The following is a 19875-nucleotide window of genomic DNA, read 5'->3' as shown; positions in this document are numbered from 1 at the left end:
TTCCTAAAGTCCTAGACATTAATTCTGCCATAGACTGGACACACTTGCCATTCTCGACTCCTGGAAAGCTGGGTGACAACTTCTGCGAGAGCTGTATTTGCCTCCATATTGGTTGTCAGCCAGCTTTTCCAGAAGATCTGTGCATACAACTGTAGCAGAACATCAGCAGTGAAAATCATTTAGTCTCTGGGAATAAAAATGTCCCATCTTTCTCAGAATCTCAAGCAGAGTGATTGCTCCAATTCTATCTAGACTGATACAATGTAACAGATTGCGCTGCTTGGCTCATTGTCCAGACTGGAGAAACTTGTAACAAACCCTCAGCTGTGAAAAGCTTTAGGGCTTTAATGGTTTTTAGTTGTGATTTATGAAATTCTAATTCCCTGGCAGCCAGCAGAGATCTTGAAAATGGTGAAGAACTCAAACACAAAGTTTATTGGAAAGTTGCAGAAGTTTTCATTGATTTAGAAGTAGACGACTCCTTTATGGCGGTGCCGGCCCCCTTCCCTCAGGGCCCCGTGTATGTTCTGCATATTCCTATAGATTCACACACCACAAGGAGTCACCCTTGCCCGGCTCCTGTGCCGCTGTCGCCAGGCGGGCCGGGTCATGGGCGCCTGCAGTCATAGGTGATCAGGACGACTGCAGTCTCTTTGTGTGGAAGAAGAAAGCTCCTTTGTCAGGAGTTGTCTTGTGTCAACATGGGCCGGTATTGTGGGTGCAAACACCACCCAACGCTTATCGCGCAGGGCGCTCCCAGGCCCGGCCCTGACACCCTGCTGTAGTCACATGGAGGAGTAATAATAATAATTATATTTATATAGCGCTAACATGTTCCGCAGCACTGTACAATGAAGCATTAAATATATCAGAAAAGTGCAATTACTAAGGGTGCGGTCTGTGGGACCTCCACCGATCCAAAGAACATGGGGGTCCTCCCACAACATCTCCTATTCATGTGATTGCAGAGTGACCCTCTCTGCTGCGGACCATACACCACAAGTCTGTAGGGAGCAAATTCTACTAATCTAGTTACATCCCAGGCCGCTCTATACCGGCTTCCATTGGAAACAGTCAGCAGGTTTTCCTAAGTTCCCGCTTACAAACTTGGGATCCAGCAGGTGAGCTCTGAGCGGCCATAAAGTCCGAGATCTAGCGCCCAAATGTGCAGATTTCAATGGGACTGGAAGATTATCTGATGTGGACGGGTCTCTAGATCCTCCTCCAGTGGGAGATGTCAGGGGGAAGAGGTTCAATCGGAGGACACCCAGAAGTCTGGAGGGGGACAGAGGAGTCTGGAGGGGACTGGAGAGAGACAGGGGAGTCTGAAGGATGAGGACAGATGAGTTTGGAGGAGGAGGGCAGAAGGGTCTTGAGGAGGAGACAGGTTTCTGGAAGAGGACAGAGGGGTCTGGAGGAGGGGGACAGAGGGGTCTGGAGGAGGGGGACAGAGGGGTCTGGAGGAGGAGGACAAAGGAGTCTGAAGCAAATTTGAGAAATGCTCTCAGCAGAGCCTTGTCTTAGCTTGGCAGTCAGGCAGAACCTACTCCAGTATCTCGCCCTCTTGCTGTATCTCGCCCTCACAGTGGTAGAGCAGGCAGTACGGGCAGAACTCTACATAGGGGACTATTGTGGGGAATATACCCCTGTAGGAAAGGTGCTGAGGGTTCTGTCACATTGGGGGGTGTCGTGTGCAGTGATGTGACAGTCAGTCGTGGCGCTGCAATGTTTTCCAGTACATGTGTATGTGGCACCCCTGAGGGTTCGGTTCGGTCGCCACAGAGTTATTGCATCTCACCCAGAGGTGTGGTATCTCACTCTCAGGTAAGGAAGGAGTACAGCTCAGGACCCTAACACCTGCATTCACTACACCACATTTCAGAGGGCAGGGCGAGATTGCTCCTACGGGAGAGCACAGTCCCTGATCCCTGGCTGGAGTGGGGGGAACCACCTAGAGAGGGGGAACCATGTAGTGGATGGGGTGGAGGAAGTAGATCCTGGGAGTACTTGAAAGGAAGCTGTATAAAATAGAGACACCATCTTGGATCAGAGGTCGGTTCAGTTCAGTCAGAGGAGGAGAAGTGACAGGAGCAGAGGCTCTGTATGAGCTCTGCTCCAGAGGCGGGCCTAGTCAGGAGGCTTGAGCCTGAGAGGAAGGAGAGGGAGCAGGAAAGGCTCCAGGAACAAGAAGAGAAGGGACCCTAGGGGTACTGGCCGTGCAGAAAGCCACCCGTACGCTCGCTGCTACCAGGAGGTAGAGGGGTCAGGCCAGATAAGGGGAACCGGTCCCTCAACTAGTGGAGAAACAGCAAGGCTCAACTAGAAACCGGAGGCTGCAGCACTTTATGTACCGTTAGCAAAAAGTCCACACCAGTCTCACCAAGAAGGTAGCCACATAGGACCCAGGGGACGGAACCTACGTCGCCCGCCAAGGCCCGAGGGTACTGGATTGGAGTCACTAGGTGTGAGGTGCAGGGAGAAGGCCAGAGAAAGGACACACAGAAGGGGGTCCTGCTAAGTACTCCGGAGTTACCTGGGGGTCGGCTGAACCCCTTACTGAGTAAACACAGAACGACGGGGGAAGTTGTGATCTGCAGTGATGACTTGGAATAAAACAACTGTGAGTAAAGGACCTGAGACTGCATCCCACGGACTCCGTGTTCATTACTGACTCCCCGCACAACAATCACCACCATCATCCACACACACTGCCCTGAAGCTAACTCTACCTGTGGGGAGTTATACCACCAGCTTCAGAGGACTGTTCCGCAGCGGCGGCCTCCATTAGCCGCACTTCACAGGTGGCGTAGTCGGACATTATAAAAACCTATACATAAATTACCCTTGGATTGACCGCCCTGGGTCACGGACCGGGTCACTGCCACTGTGACTACAACCCCCAGCATCTACCGGCCCGGCACCGGGTACCCCACGGCCCAGGGGGCGCATCATGTATAATTGTGGTGGGGTCCAGGAGGCTGAGATGGGTGGGCTGTTTGTCAAACATGTCGCTCTATTCAGCTGTTCAGTTGTCCCTTGGCCTCAGATTTGAGATTTTATCTTCTTCTGGATGCACATCTTGAACTAATAGGTTGCACTAAGCCGTGACCACTGGGGGCAGCGGCGCTCAGTCAGATTCTGGGGACTTGTATTGTGTTATTGTACGGTATGGGGGTATTAATGTGCTGCCACCTGGTGGATGTTGTTGGTACTGCACTCCATAGTTATTTGGTAATTATGTAACCAGAGCTTTATCTTCCACTTGTGTAGTTTTGGTTTCTGACAGTTGTGACAAAAGTAAAAATATAAGAAATGTTTTGCAAAAACAATTACAGACTGATCGGTGCTTCTTTTGAACTATGCAATATGAGTTTGAAGGAGTTGTACAAGGTTAAAAAAAAATACGTCTCCTTCATTTTTAGAAACAGCGCCACTCCAGTCTGCAGGTCGTGTCTGGTATTGCTGCTCAGCTTCATTGATGTGAATAGAGTTAAGCTGCAATAACAGATACAACCTGAGGACAGGAGTGGCGCTGTATCAGGAACACAACAGCTCTAATCTTGTACAGCTCCATTAATGCTCTAATTTCCTAATACAAAGCTTTTTTCAATTCGGGTTTCCCATAGAAAGTTGTAAGAGTGGGGGGCAGTGAGTGCCAGCGAGGAGCTGCCGCCTCTGACCCCGATGCCCAAAGGCTGCTCTCACATAAGACATGTATGTCCCTTTAAGCTCCGTATATCCCAGTGTCGCTGGCACCATTTTCCGTATTGGATTCGGCAGTGAACCAATTTGGTTGGAGGTGGAATCACATTATCGGATTCTTCATTAGGAGCTTTCTGTTGCCCTGATTTCCTTGGAGACGTCTCATAACTCGAGGTCAAGTGCAGAAACTCCTGAGAATCTCGGTGGGAAATCCCTCAGGACGCCACTTCAGGAGTGGACGCGCCATCACTGCGATTAACTCCTTCATGCCTGGAAGAACTTTTCCTATGAAGAGTTCATCCTGGTGACTGTGGCATCGTCCACACTGACACTATGGGTGCATATAATATAATATGTATATATATATAGTATATGTTTAGGTTGTACAGCAAAACCGCCCCAGGAAAACGACCGCTGGCAAATACCAGGAGCGGCTTCGCCTGGGAAAACTCAAAAGCTGCTCCGTCATCTATGAGACACAGTGTGCACAAAGCCTTAGGGAGCGCACACAGTTTTCTGAAGAGGTTTTGGATCAGAAACTGAGCGGAAACTTTCCAATTCCTCCCCAAAAAACTCCAAAATCCTCAAAAACTTGGAGGTTCTGCTCAGTTTCCACTCTAAAAACTGAGTGTGCACATACCCGAATACCCCAGACATAAACCCTGTGCACATACAACCCTTCATCACCAATCCTTGTTGAGGCTCTGTGCACATGGAGTATTTATGCAGAATTTTCAGAGCAGAAACTGAGCGCAACCTTTACATTTTTGAGAAGTTTAACGTTTTGGAGGAGGATTTGGAGAGTTTTCTCCTCATTCTGCTCGAAACCTCCTAAAAAAAACAAAACCCAAAAAACTCCATGCGCACATAGCCTAATCAGCTCAGACATAGTTATTGCCCCAGATAAAAGTGACCCTCCAGCTATAGAAACCCCCAGCCATAAATGTCTTCAAAAAAGCCCCATTCAGAATTGCCCCTTTTATGGTATCTCAGGCACAAATGCCCCCATGATACCCCGGCCAAAGATACCCCCATCTTCGTAGTCCCACTAATTTCCCGAGCCAACAATGCCCCCATAATAGCCCCAGCTGCGTACGAACCGTTCATAGCCAAAGCCAAAAATGCCCCTTCGCATCCCAAACGAAAGCCCCATTCCCATATCAGAGTTTCACGTACCCGTTCTTTTTGCGGATAGCGCATAGTTTACGCCCCGTTTCTCTCCTCCGTTTTTATTCGCGTCCGTTCAAGTGAATGGGTCCATATGAAAAAAAAGAGAACGGCACACGGATGGTTAAAACGGACAGACGGATGAAAGTGGCATCTAGCGCTGTGATGACCGTGGTCCGTGTGAGTTCAGCTGCAGACGCCCCGCGCTGAGCCGCGCCCGCCGTCTGGGGACACGATACATCACAGCTTCCCGCTTGTTACATTGTATCCTCTTTATTTGTAAATACCCCGTAAAGTTCTGATGAGCGGGTGCAGCGAGGGGCTGCGTGCGGTTTACGGTGCCCAGTGGAACCTGAATCTACATCCTGGACTACGTCGTGATTTATAGGAAGGAAAGAGGTTTTCCGCACTGGCGGCGAGACGGTGTGACCCCAGCTGTGCCGCCGACACCCGCACTTACCAGAGGCGGTGACATCATGGTGTAATGAACGCTGCCGATGTCCCGGGACGCGGCTTTTAACTGTATTCATCACCTCTGTGTGACTGAGAGCAGAGCCCCGGGCACTGCAGAGCATTACCCCTCTGCTGCGATGTGCTGCAGCCAGTGGTGTAACTTGAAGCTCATGGGCCCCCAATGCAAAAGTTCCAACAGGGCCCCCAATTATTGCAAATATTTAATACTTTTAGTCTTTTCATATAGGCCAAAGAGACTTTTTGGGCCCCCTAGACACCAGGGCCCGGGTGCGATACCTATTGTAGTTCCGCCCCTGGCTGCAACCTCAGCGGGAATAGAAGCCATTGAGTCATATATCTGCTCCTGGGAAAGCTGGGTGATCCGGAGACAACAACTAATGTCCGTCATGTCTTGTGTTTTATCACCAGTGGAACGAGAGAATGTGCAGAAGAGAACGTTCACCCGATGGATGAACCTGCACCTGGAGAAGGTAAGAAGCCCCCGGGCCCTGCGCTTCAGGGGCCCAAACTACCGCTGCCACAAAGGAAGACTGCAGTATAATAAGTGGCACCTGGCCGGTGGGTCCTGTCACATTTTGCATTGGATCTTCCAATGTTGCATCTGTCCTCTGCATCCCCTGCTGGTGCAGTGTCTGTGCACAGATTGTCCTGCCGCCTTGCATTCTGGGAGATGTAGTGTTGGCGTCAGCTATGAACACTACAAGGATGCAAATAGCAGCAGACCTCTGCAGCAGATTGTATTACAAAGCAGCTTCTGAGAATTTGGAATGCAGCTTTAGATGTGACTGGAGCAGAAGACATTATGATCTTCACCCACCAGGGGCGCTGTTTCAGTGCATAAAGGTAGACTTTGCTTGGCGGATTGTGCAGGTCTGCGCGGCGTCTACCTGTTGCTGACGGCTGTCAGGGCTTTTATGAAGTATTTGGCTTCTGTAAAAGCCATTAATGAGCGGATGATGATAATGAGATCATGGCGAGCGCTCGGCTCCGCTCCCGTGACGTCTCATTCCCGGCATAGGACTTGTTTTGTTTGGATACCAAAAAAAAAAAGTTAAACTTTTTTCTTTTACCCCCCCCCCCACCCCATTGCACAGCCGTCACCCCTCCCCCGCCACCTCTGCTACCCTTCAGTTGTCAAGTGAAATCATTTATTGGAACTTCCACACCGGGGATCGGCCCGAGCCAAATGCTCCTTTGCTTCTTTTGGCCGCGGCGATAAAATGGAACATAAAGAATCATTGAGCGTTCGCTTAGAGCCCCGGCGGGACGGGGTGAAGGGGTTAATAACGTTCCGGGAGCTGCGCAGGAAGACACGCAGCAGCTGCAGCAGTGCCGGGCCCAGGACCTCTCCAGTGCTACCTGCGAGTCTCCAGCTGTGGGAACTACAACTCCCAGCATGCCCCGACCACTGCAGGATGTCAGCCTTGGACTTAGATCTTACTCTCCGCATCATTTCCTCCCTATTTCCTCTGCTTGCTGCAAATATTTCTGTCTCTTCACCAATAAGGCATTCATCAATGGTCTCCACCCGTTGAGATACTACAACTCTCAGCATGTTGAGGCAGCCAAAGAGATGGGAGTTGTAGTTTCACAACAGCTGGAAACCCACAAGGATTGTATTTTACTCTGCTTCATTCCTTACCATCTTCACCATTTCTTCTTGCTGACAGTGAATGGAAACCTAGTTTATCAAATTGACCAGAAGTTCTCCTATTCCATGGTGTCCAGATACTACAACTCTCAGCATGTCCTGCAGCCATTGGGCTGGGAATTGTAGTTTCGCAGCAGCTGAATACCCACGAGGGCTGGAATTTGCTCTGTATTTCATTCCTCGCCGTTTTTGAAATCTTTGCTTGTTGTCAGTGAATGGAAAGCTTTCTTTCTGTTTGCCCGCAGTGCTCTCATCCACCGCTCTGGAAGTTGTGGCTCTTCGGCTGTTGCAAAGCTGCGACTCTCAGCGCTGAAGCCACAGGCTGAGTCCTCCTTATTTTCAATATCTATGCTTGCTGTCAGTGAATATCAGTTATTTCCTGTCTATTCAGGTGCTAAAACCCCTTGAATATGGCTGATTGGATAAAAGGAGTGTAATACATGTACATGGGGCGTTTACTGTGCAGGTCTTTGATTTTATACTGCCTTACTGTAACATGGACCAGGCTGGTGAGCTCACAGAGGATTGTCCAGGCTGTTGAGCTCACAGAGGTTTGTCCAGGCTGTTGAGCTCGCAGAGGATTGTCCAGGCTGGTGAGCTCACAGAGGATTGTCCAGGCTGGTGAGCTCGCAGAGGATTGTCCAGGCTGGTGAGCTCGCAGAGGATTGTCCAGGCTGGTGAGCTCGCAGAGGATTGTCCAGGCTGGTGAGCTCGCAGAGGATTGTCCAGGCTGGTGAGCTCGCAGAGGATTGTCCAGGCTGGTGAGCTCGCAGAGGATTGTCCAGGCTGGTGAGCTCGCAGAGGATTGTCCAGGCTGGTGAGCTCACAGAGGATTGTCCAGGCTGTTGAGCTCGCAGAGGGTTGTCCAGGCTGGTGAGCTCACAGAGGATTGTCCAGGCTGTTGAGCTCACAGAGGGTTGTCCAGGCTGGTGAGCTCACAGAGGGTTGTCCAGGCTGGTGAGCTCACAGAGGGTTGTCCAGGCTGGTGAGCTCACAGAGGGTTGTCCAGGCTGGTGAGCTCACAGAGGATTGTCCAGGCTGGTGAGCTCACAGAGGATTGTCCAGGCTGGTGAGCTCACAGAGGATTGTCCAGGCTGGTGAGCTCACAGAGGATTGTCCAGGCTGGTGAGCTCGCAGAGGATTGTCCAGGCTGGTGAGCTCGCAGAGGATTGTCCAGGCTGGTGAGCTCGCAGAGGATTGTCCAGGCTGGTGAGCTCGCAGAGGATTGTCCAGGCTGTTGAGCTCGCAGAGGTTTGTCCAGGCTGGTGAGCTCACAGAGGTTTGTCCAGGCTGGTGAGCTCACAGAGGTTTGTCCAGGCTGGTGAGCTCACAGAGGATTGTCCAGGCTGGTGAGCTCACAGAGGGTTGTCCAGGCTAGTGAGCTCGCAGAGGGTTGTCGAGGCTGGTGAGCTCGCAGAGGGTTGTCGAGGCTGGTGAGCTCGCAGAGGTTTGTCGAGGCTGGTGAGCTCGCAGAGGATTGTCCAGGCTGGTGAGCTCGCAGAGGATTGTCCAGGCTGGTGAGCTCACAGAGGGTTGTCCAGGCTGGTGAGCTCACAGAGGGTTGTCCAGGCTGGTGAGCTCACAGAGGGTTGTCGAGGCTGGTGAGCTCACAGAGAGTTGTCGAGGCTGGTGAACTCACAGAGGATTGTCGAGGCTGGTGAACTCACAGAGGATTGTCGAGGCTGGTGAGCTCACAGAGGATTGTCGAGGCTGGTGAGCTCACAGAGGATTGTCGAGGCTGGTGAGCTCACAGAGGATTGTCGAGGCTGGTGAGCTCACAGAGGATTGTCGAGGCTGGTGAGCTCACAGAGGATTGTCGAGGCTGGTGAGCTCACAGAGGATTGTCGAGGCTGGTGAGCTCACAGAGGATTGTCGAGGCTGGTGAGCTCACAGAGGATTGTCGAGGCTGGTGAGCTCACAGAGGATTGTCGAGGCTGGTGAGCTCACAGAGGATTGTCGAGGCTGGTGAGCTCGCAGAGGATTGTCGAGGCTGGTGAGCTCGCAGAGGATTGTCGAGGCTGGTGAGCTCGCAGAGGATTGTCGAGGCTGGTGAGCTCGCAGAGGATTGTCGAGGCTGTTGAGCTCGCAGAGGATTGTCGAGGCTGTTGAGCTCGCAGAGGATTGTCTATTCTGGTGAGCTCACAGAGGATTGTCTATTCTGGTGAGCTCACAGAGGATTGTCTATTCTGGTGAGCTCACAGAGGATTGTCTATTCTGTTGAGCTCACAGAGGATTGTCCAGGCTGGTGAGCTCACAGAGGATAGTCCAGGCTGGTGAGCTCACAGAGGATAGTCCAGGCTGGTGAGCTCACAGAGGATTGTCCAGGCTGGTGAGCTCACAGAGGATTGTCCAGGCTGGTGAGCTCACAGAGGATTGTCCAGGCTGGTGAGCTCACAGAGGATTGTCCAGGCTGGTGAGCACACAGAGGATTGTCCAGGCTGTTGAGCTCACAGAGGATTGTCCAGGCTGGTGAGCTCACAGAGGATTGTCCAGGCTGGTGAGCACACAGAGGATTGTCCAGGCTGTTGAGCTCACAGAGGATTGTCCAGGCTGGTGAGCTCGCAGAGGGTTGTCGAGGCTGGTGAGCTCGCAGAGGTTTGTCCAGGCTGGTGAGCTCGCAGAGGATTGTCCAGGCTGGTGAGCTCACAGAGGGTTGTCCAGGCTGGTGAGCTCACAGAGGATAGTCCAGGCTGGTGAGCTCACAGAGGATAGTCCAGGCTGGTGAGCTCACAGAGGATTGTCCAGGCTGGTGAGCTCACAGAGGATTGTCCAGGCTGGTGAGCTCACAGAGGATTGTCCAGGCTGGTGAGCTCACAGAGGATTGTCCAGGCTGGTGAGCACACAGAGGATTGTCCAGGCTGTTGAGCTCACAGAGGATTGTCCAGGCTGGTGAGCTCACAGAGGATTGTCCAGGCTGGTGAGCACACAGAGGATTGTCCAGGCTGTTGAGCTCACAGAGGATTGTCCAGGCTGGTGAGCTCGCAGAGGGTTGTCGAGGCTGGTGAGCTCGCAGAGGTTTGTCCAGGCTGGTGAGCTCGCAGAGGATTGTCCAGGCTGGTGAGCTCACAGAGGGTTGTCCAGGCTGGTGAGCTCACAGAGGATAGTCCAGGCTGGTGAGCTCACAGAGGATAGTCCAGGCTGGTGAGCTCACAGAGGATTGTCCAGGCTGGTGAGCTCACAGAGGATTGTCCAGGCTGGTGAGCTCACAGAGGATTGTCCAGGCTGGTGAGCTCACAGAGGATTGTCCAGGCTGGTGAGCACACAGAGGATTGTCCAGGCTGTTGAGCTCACAGAGGATTGTCCAGGCTGGTGAGCTCACAGAGGATTGTCCAGGCTGGTGAGCACACAGAGGATTGTCCAGGCTGTTGAGCTCACAGAGGATTGTCCAGGCTGGTGAGCTCGCAGAGGGTTGTCGAGGCTGGTGAGCTCGCAGAGGTTTGTCCAGGCTGGTGAGCTCGCAGAGGATTGTCCAGGCTGGTGAGCTCACAGAGGGTTGTCCAGGCTGGTGAGCTCACAGAGGGTTGTCCAGGCTGGTGAGCTCACAGAGGGTTGTCGAGGCTGGTGAGCTCACAGAGGATTGTCTATTCTGGTGAGCTCACAGAGGATTGTCTATTCTGGTGAGCTCACAGAGGATTGTCTATTCTGTTGAGCTCACAGAGGATTGTCCAGGCTGGTGAGCTCACAGAGGATAGTCCAGGCTGGTGAGCTCACAGAGGATAGTCCAGGCTGGTGAGCTCACAGAGGATTGTCCAGGCTGGTGAGCTCACAGAGGATTGTCCAGGCTGGTGAGCTCACAGAGGATTGTCCAGGCTGGTGAGCTCACAGAGGATTGTCCAGGCTGGTGAGCACACAGAGGATTGTCCAGGCTGTTGAGCTCACAGAGGATTGTCCAGGCTGGTGAGCTCACAGAGGATTGTCCAGGCTGGTGAGCACACAGAGGATTGTCCAGGCTGTTGAGCTCACAGAGGATTGTCCAGGCTGGTGAGCTCGCAGAGGGTTGTCGAGGCTGGTGAGCTCGCAGAGGTTTGTCCAGGCTGGTGAGCTCGCAGAGGATTGTCCAGGCTGGTGAGCTCGCAGAGGATTGTCCAGGCTGGTGAGCTCACAGAGGGTTGTCCAGGCTGGTGAGCTCACAGAGGATAGTCCAGGCTGGTGAGCTCACAGAGGATAGTCCAGGCTGGTGAGCTCACAGAGGATTGTCCAGGCTGGTGAGCTCACAGAGGATTGTCCAGGCTGGTGAGCTCACAGAGGATTGTCCAGGCTGGTGAGCTCACAGAGGATTGTCCAGGCTGGTGAGCACACAGAGGATTGTCCAGGCTGTTGAGCTCACAGAGGATTGTCCAGGCTGGTGAGCTCACAGAGGATTGTCCAGGCTGGTGAGCACACAGAGGATTGTCCAGGCTGTTGAGCTCACAGAGGATTGTCCAGGCTGGTGAGCTCGCAGAGGGTTGTCGAGGCTGGTGAGCTCGCAGAGGTTTGTCCAGGCTGGTGAGCTCGCAGAGGATTGTCCAGGCTGGTGAGCTCACAGAGGGTTGTCCAGGCTGGTGAGCTCACAGAGGATAGTCCAGGCTGGTGAGCTCACAGAGGATAGTCCAGGCTGGTGAGCTCACAGAGGATTGTCCAGGCTGGTGAGCTCACAGAGGATTGTCCAGGCTGGTGAGCTCACAGAGGATTGTCCAGGCTGGTGAGCTCACAGAGGATTGTCCAGGCTGGTGAGCACACAGAGGATTGTCCAGGCTGTTGAGCTCACAGAGGATTGTCCAGGCTGGTGAGCTCACAGAGGATTGTCCAGGCTGGTGAGCACACAGAGGATTGTCCAGGCTGTTGAGCTCGCAGAGGATTGTCCAGGCTGGTGAGCTCGCAGAGGGTTGTCGAGGCTGGTGAGCTCGCAGAGGTTTGTCCAGGCTGGTGAGCTCGCAGAGGATTGTCCAGGCTGGTGAGCTCACAGAGGGTTGTCCAGGCTGGTGAGCTCACAGAGGGTTGTCCAGGCTGGTGAGCTCACAGAGGGTTGTCGAGGCTGGTGAGCTCACAGAGGATTGTCGAGGCTGGTGAGCTCACAGAGGGTTGTCGAGGCTGGTGAGCTCACAGAGGATTGTCGAGGCTGGTGAGCTCACAGAGGATTGTCGAGGCTGGTGAGCTCACAGAGGATTGTCGAGGCTGGTGAGCTCACAGAGGATTGTCGAGGCTGTTGAGCTCACAGAAGATTGTCCAGGCTGTTGAGCTCACAGAGGATTATTCATGCTGTTGAGCTCACAGAGGATTGTCCAGGTTGTTGAGCTCACAGAGGACTGTCCAGGCTGTTGAGCTCACAGAGGACTGTCCAGGCTGTTGAGCTCACAGAGGACTGTCCAGGCTGTTGAGCTCACAGAGGACTGTCCAGGCTGTTGAGCTCACAGAGGACTGTCCAGGCTGTTGAGCTCACAGAGGATTGTCTATTCTGGTGAGCTCACAGAGGATTGTCTATTCTGGTGAGCTCACAGAGGATTGTCCAGGCTGTTGAGCTCACAGAGGATTATCCATGCTGTTGAGCTCACAGAGGATTGCCAAAGCTGTTGAGCTCACAGAGGACTGTCCAGGCTGTTGAGCTCACAGAGGATTGTCCAGGCTGTTGAGCTCACAGAGGATTGCCTATTCTGGTGAGCTCACAGAGGATTGCCTATTCTGGTGAGCTCACAGAGGATTGCCTATTCTGGTGAGCTCACAGAGAATTGTCTATTCTGGTGAGCTCACAGAGGATTGTCTGTTCTGGTGAGCTCACAGAGGATTGCCTATTCTGGTGAGCTCACAGAGGATTGCCTATTCTGGTGAGCTCACAGAGGATTGTCCAGGCTGGTGAGCTCACAGAGGATTGTCCAGGCTGGTGAGCTCACAGAGGATTGTCCAGGCTGGTGAGCTCACAGAGGATTGTCCAGGCTGGTGAGCTCACAGAGGATTGTCCAGGCTGGTGAGCTCACAGAGGATTGTCCAGGCTGGTGAGCTCACAGAGGGTTGTCCAGGCTGGTGAGCTCACATAGGATTGCCTATTCTGGTGAGCTCACAGAGGATTGTCCAGGCTGGTGAGCTCACAGAGGATTGTCCAGGCTGGTGAGCTCACAGAGGATTGTCCAGGCTGGTGAGCTCACAGAGGATTGTCCAGGCTGGTGAGCTCACAGAGGATTGTCCAGGCTGGTGAGGTCACAGAGGGTTGTCCAGGCTGGTGAGCTCACAGAGGATTGCCTATTCTGGTGAGCTCACAGAGGATTGTCTATTCTGGTGAGCTCACAGAGGATTGTCTATTCTGGTGAGCTCACAGAGGATTGCCTGTTCTGGTGAGCTCACAGAGGATTGCCTATTCTGGTGAGCTCACAGAGGATTGTCTGTTCTGGTGAGCTCACAGAGGATTGTCCAGGCTGGTGAGCTCACAGAGGATAGTCCAGGCTGGTGAGCTCACAGAGGATAGTCCAGGCTGGTGAGCTCACAGAGGATTGTCCAGGCTGGTGAGCTCACAGAGGATTGTCCAGGCTGGTGAGCTCACAGAGGATTGTCCAGGCTGGTGAGCTCACAGAGGATTGCCTATTCTGGTGAGCTCACAGAGGATTGCCTATTCTGGTGAGCTCACAGAGGATTGTCCAGGCTGGTGAGCTCACAGAGGATTGTCCAGGCTGGTGAGCTCACAGAGGATTGTCCAGGCTGGTGAGCTCACAGAGGATTGTCCAGGCTGGTGAGCTCACAGAGGATTGTCCAGGCTGGTGAGCTCACAGAGGGTTGTCCAGGCTGGTGAGCTCACAGAGGATTGCCTATTCTGGTGAGCTCACAGAGGATTGTCTATTCTGGTGAGCTCACAGAGGATTGCCTATTCTGTTGAGCTCACAGAGGATTGCCTATTCTGGTGAGCTCACAGAGGATTGTCCAGGCTGGTGAGCTCACAGAGGATAGTCCAGGCTGGTGAGCTCACAGAGGATAGTCCAGGCTGGTGAGCTCACAGAGGATAGTCCAGGCTGGTGAGCTCACAGAGGATTGTCCAGGCTGGTGAGCTCACAGAGGATTGTCCAGGCTGGTGAGCTCACAGAGGATTGTCTATTCTGTTGAGCTCACAGAGGATTGTCTATTCTGTTGAGCTCACAGAGGATTGTCTGTTCTGTTGAGCTCACAGAGGATTGTCCAGGCTGGTGAGCTCACAGAGGATAGTCCAGGCTGGTGAGCTCACAGAGGATAGTCCAGGCTGGTGAGCTCACAGAGGATTGTCCAGGCTGTTGCGCTCACAGAGGATTGTCCAGGCTGGTGAGCTCACAGAGGATTGTCCAGGCTGGTGAGCACACAGAGGATTGTCCAGGCTGTTGAGCTCACAGAGGATTGTCCAGGCTGTTGAGCTCACAGAGGATTGTCCAGGCTGTTGAGCACACAGAGGATTGTCCAGGCTGTTGAGCTCACAGAGGATTGTCCAGGCTGTTGAGCTCACAGAGGATTGTCCAGGCTGTTGAGCACACAGAGGATTGTCCAGGCTGTTGAGCTCACAGAGGATTGTCCAGGCTGGTGAGCTCACAGAGGATTGTCCAGGCTGTTGAGCACACAGAGGATTGTCCAGGCTGTTGAGCTCACAGAGGATTGTCCAGGCTGTTGAGCTCACAGAGGATTGTCCAGGCTGTTGAGCTCACAGAGGATTGTCCAGGCTGTTGAGCTCACAGAGGATTGTCCAGGCTGTTGAGCACACAGAGGATTGTCCAGGCTGTTGAGCTCACAGAGGATTGTCCAGGCTGGTGAGCTCACAGAGGATTGTCCAGGCTGGTGAGCTCACAGAGGGTTGTCCAGGCTGGTGAGCTCGCAGAGGATTGTCCAGGCTGGTGAGCTCGCAGAGGATTGTCCAGGCTGGTGAGCTCGCAGAGGATTGTCCAGGCTGGTGAGCTCGCAGAGGATTGTCCAGGCTGGTGAGCTCGCAGAGGATTGTCCAGGCTGTTGAGCACACAGAGGATTGTCCAGGCTGTTGAGCTCACAGAGGATTGTCCAGGCTGGTGAGCTCGCAGAGGATTGTCCAGGCTGGTGAGCTCGCAGAGGATTGTCCAGGCTGGTGAGCTCGCAGAGGATTGTCCAGGCTGGTGAGCTCGCAGAGGATTGTCCAGGCTGTTGAGCACACAGAGGATTGTCCAGGCTGTTGAGCTTACAGAGGATTGTCCAGGCTGTTGAGCTCACAGAGGATTGTCCAGGCTGTTGAGCTCACAGAGGATTGTCCAGGCTGTTGAGCTCGCAGAGGATTGTCCAGGCTGGTGAGCTCGCAGAGGATTGTCCAGGCTGGTGAGCTCGCAGAGGGTTGTCCAGGCTGGTGAGCTCGCAGAGGATTGTCCAGGCTGGTGAGCTCGCAGAGGGTTGTCCAGGCTGGTGAGCTCGCAGAGGATTGTCCAGGCTGGTGAGCTCGCAGAGGATTGTCCAGGCTGGTGAGCTCGCAGAGGATTGTCCAGGCTGGTGAGCTCGCAGAGGATTGTCCAGGCTGGTGAGCTCACAGAGGATTGTCCAGGCTGGTGAGCTCACAGAGGATTGTCCAGGCTACATCTAATTGTCAGTCAGGATAGAAATGTAGCCTCTCAATAGGAACAAGAAAGTTCCTGTTCACTGACAGCAAGCAGAGGTCTTGCAAGTGATGAGAAAGTGTAAGACCAAGCAGACTGTGAGCCGGACACCTGTCTAGTTATCATTGCATAACATGGCAGAGATGCCTGTCCGGGGCGGATGACTCCCACATTGGTTGACACCCAACTTTCCCAGAAACGTGGGTACCTGGAATCCTTTGAAGCGCTGACAGCGGAGATCTGCCGAGTCTCACCTTCACTAATAGCTTTCTCCTTTGCACAAGTCTTCAGCCCCCGGCCTCCTGCACTGTGTCATCTGCAGGGACTCCGCACTGAGGCCCATTCACCCCGTGTTTACACGAGTGTCACAGGACATTATCGGGGGCCGCGCTCGATCCTGACGGACAGTGATGGATCACATTAAATGCGCGTGATAAACCGAGCGTGTCAGCCGGGGCCTGGGATATATGAGAGCGCTGACATCTCCGCCATGTTTACATCACAGGCGGCAGGTAGATCCCGGAATCTACGCCAAGCGCAAGGAAAACAGCGGCAGCGGAATAAGCCCCCATTGTTCAGCGAGCAGAGAGCCCCCCGGCATGGGGGCCGGTCCTCTATAATCGCTGTGTAATGCCATGGTCTGTGCCTCCATTCTGCACTGCGCCTAAGATCTCTGCTCGCTGACAGTGACAGCTGAGGGTTTGTTACAATGGTATCCAGTCTGAGCAATCCTCTGGGAGCCTGGACTCCAGACTGATACAATGTTGCAAAATATCAGGACAGGAAAGAGAATGGTGTGGATTGGATACATTGTAACGCTCCCTCAGCTGTGCCAAGGATTTGGTGCAGGCAGAGTTTTCAGCATATATCGTCCGTCTGTCTGTCCCTCCAGGGGGAAGGGGCTCCGAATCTTCTGTATTGGGGGTCTTAGGTCAGTGACCTGCTCTTCCATCATTTCTATCTTTTTCTAGAAGTCCCATTTGCAGAAACAAACTATGATTCTGGGAGAGCGCGGCGCGGTCTGATACTAATTTTTTTACACTCGGTGATATCGATCCAAATGCCAGAAAAAATGATTATTAATTTCAAGAGCATTAAAGGAGTTGTCCACTTTTGGAGACCTTTTTTTTACTTAAATGCATGTAATTGGGGCTAAAAATCATTTTTGCAGATGGGGTCCATGATAAACTTTGCACCATTTGCCTCCTACAGACTCTGGGTTGCACTGTTTACTGCTTGCTGCAGAATGAGTTAACTGAGGATCCATCAGTGAGCTCAGTATGATATTCCGATGGAGCGTTTCTACCGGTTTTATCTCTCTATTTGTGAGCTCCTCTCCGCATATTTATGACCACAGACTACATGAAAGTTGAATCTGACAGTGAACAAAGAACCTTTAAAAGCAAAACTGTGCAACACTATTATTGAAACCCAGATGGAAACATTATTTTTAGCCCCAAACGCATGCATATAAGTAACAAAAAAGAGCTGTCCTCAAACGTGGCCGACCCCTTTAAAGGCAATCTGTCATCAAAGCAGGAAAAGTTTGATCATGAGGATCCACAAAAATTCCTAAGGAAAAGGAAAGCGCTGTAGGGTTATCCCATCTGTGCCCCCAATACTTCTCTATAGGAGGGGGGTGAAGACTTAAAGTCAAGGCCCCCTGGGCAAAAACTGCACCTGTGCCCCACAGATAAGAGGCGCTTATATACCATAGCGCCATGTCTGATACATAGTGTTATCTACAGTTACAATGAGTTCATATAGAGGCGCTGCCCCTTTATAGCACAGGGGTCTGTGGCCCCTCAGAGGGGCTCTCCGTACCGTCTACAAATGTGATGATCCGGGAGCGTAGAGGTCAGACCGAGAACCACAACTAATGAAGGACTTGTAACAATGTATCAGGACATCGTCGGATTATAATGAGCCGCCAACACTGTCTCCATTGTTATTACAGCGCAGTCCTCCCATGGAAGTCAAAGATCTGTTCACAGATATCCAAGATGGAAAAATCCTGATGGCGTTACTAGAAGTGCTGACGGGGCAAAGCCTGGTGAGTGGTCCGAGGTCCCGGGGCCAGAGAGGGGGTCCTGCCCTACACTGAAAACTACTGAAACTTTCAAGATATATTAGAACTTTCTAAAACTTATGTAACTTTATCATCAATGTCTTATCAATTTAAAGATTGTCTGTTTGCTGTCAGCGAATGGAGATGTTACAATTTACTTCTCAGGGCAGAGCATCCTAATCTAGTATTTGTCACATGGCTGAAGGTTTGTGACAATGTGTCATCCTCGCCTTGTATCTTCCCATGGAGCGGTTGTCAGACATGCTGGATATGATCTCCTCTGCTCGGCTTTTAGGGAACTTATCCTGATTTTTTGTCTCTTTACAGCTCCACGAATACAAATCATCAACTCATCGGATCTTCCGTCTGAACAACATCGCCAAAGCCCTGAAGTTCCTGGAGGACAGTAATGTGAGTATACATTATATATACTGTATAGTAGAGGCACGTCTGGTTGTAAGGGTGTGTGCACACAGCCGGGAGCCGATGCTGCGGATTAGCCACGCGGCTTCCATCCTCATTATGCAAATGAGCAGCGCCATTTTTTTTTTTTCACCTGCGGACTTTCCTCATAGATGTTAGTGTACGGGGAACATGTGGACCAGCAAGAGAGATTGACATGCTGACTCACCACCTGTCAGTCTCCGCGGGTGATCCGCATAGTGGACATGGGATTTCTAGAAATCCACTATGCTGTAACACATGGACTAGTGATGATCGAGCGTGTTCTATTAACCCCTTCGGCGAGCATGCATGTGTGCTCGCCGAGTATTTTGGCATGCTCAGCATTTCTTTTAATGTCGCCGCGCCTGCAAGTGTCACGGCTGTTTAACAGCTGTGACACAAGCAGAGATTGCCTGTGTCTGACAGAAGAATAGTGAGTGCAGCTCTGGAGTATAATACAGGAGGTAACTCAGGAACAGTAATGTAATGTATGTACACAGTGACTGCACCTGCAGAATAGTGATTGCAGCTCTGGAGTATAATACAGGATGTAATTTAGGATCAGTAATGTAATGTATGTACACAGTGACTGCACCAGCAGAATAGTGAGTGCAGCTCTGGAGTATAATACACGATGTAACTCAGGATCAGTAATGTAATGTATGTACACAGTGACTGCACCTGCAGAATAGTGATTGCAGCTCTGGAGTATAATACAGGAGGTAACTCTGGATCAGTAATGTAATGTATGTACACAGTGACTGCACCAGCAGAATAGTGAGTGCAGCTCTGGAGTATAATACAGGATGTAACTCAGGATCAGTACAGGATCAGTAATGTATGTACACAGTGACTACACCAGCAGAATAGTGAGTGCAGCTCTGGAGTATAATACAGGATGTAACTCCGGATCAGTAATGTATGTACACAGTGACTGCACCAGCAGAATAGTGAGTGCAGCTCTGGGGTATAATACAGGATGTAACTCAGGATCAGTAATGTAATGTATGTACACAGTGACTGCACCAGCAGAATAGTGAGTGCAGCTCTGGGGTATAATACAGGATGTAACTCCGGATCAGTAATGTATGTACACAGTGACTACACCAGCAGAATAGTGAGTGCAGCTCTGGAGTATAATACAGGATGTAACTCCGGATCAGTAATGTATGTACACAGTGACTGTACCAGCAGAATAGTGAGTGCAGCTCTGGGGTATAATACAGGATGTAACTCAGGATCAGTAATGTAATGTATGTACACAGTGACTGTACCAGCAGAATAGTGAGTGCAGCTCTGGGGTATAATACAGGATGTAACTCAGGATCAGTAATGTAATGTATGCACACAGTGACTGCACCAGCAGAATAGTGAGTGCAGCTCTGGAGGATAATACAGGATGTAACTCAGGATCAGTAATGTAATGTATGTACACAGTGACTGTACCAGCAGAATAGTGAGTGCAGCTCTGGGGTATAATACAGGATGTAACTCAGGATCAGTAATGTAATGTATGCACACAGTGACTGCACCAGCAGAATAGTGAGTGCAGCTCTGGAGGATAATACAGGATGTAACTCAGGATCAGTAATGTAATGTATGTACACAGTGACTGTACCAGCAGAATAGTGAGTGCAGCTCTGGGGTATAATACAGGATGTAACTCAGGATCAGTAATGTAATGTATGCACACAGTGACTGCACCAGCAGAATAGTGAGTGCAGCTCTGGAGTATAATACAGGATGTAACTCAGGATCAGTAATGTAATGTATGTACACAGTGAATGCACCAGCAGAATAGTGAGCACAGCTCTGGAGTATAATACAGGATG

At 51.7% G+C, this 19875-nt stretch overlaps 1 protein-coding gene across 6 annotated transcripts in view; it reads left to right on the top strand.

Moving 5' to 3' along the window:
- CLMN (calmin) overlaps positions 1 to 19875 on the top strand; it is a 177303-nt gene that overhangs the window by 127722 nt on the left and 29706 nt on the right. For all 6 annotated transcript variants that reach the window (XM_073638334.1, XM_073638336.1, XM_073638332.1 and 3 more), the window contains exons 2-4: positions 5752 to 5813; positions 17489 to 17584; positions 17927 to 18010. In XM_073638334.1, coding sequence (XP_073494435.1) covers positions 5752 to 5813; positions 17489 to 17584; positions 17927 to 18010 — 242 coding nt within the window. The remainder of the gene's footprint in view (positions 1 to 5751; positions 5814 to 17488; positions 17585 to 17926; positions 18011 to 19875) is intronic.

Source organism: Phyllobates terribilis, unplaced genomic scaffold, assembly GCF_046119375.1.
Source record: "Phyllobates terribilis strain yellow unplaced genomic scaffold, ASM4611937v1 Scaffold_7__3_contigs__length_470593459, whole genome shotgun sequence".
Taxonomy (NCBI): Eukaryota; Metazoa; Chordata; class Amphibia; order Anura; family Dendrobatidae; genus Phyllobates; species Phyllobates terribilis.
Note: the sequence above shows the minus strand (reverse complement) of the source record. Positions and strands in the feature narration are given on the sequence as shown.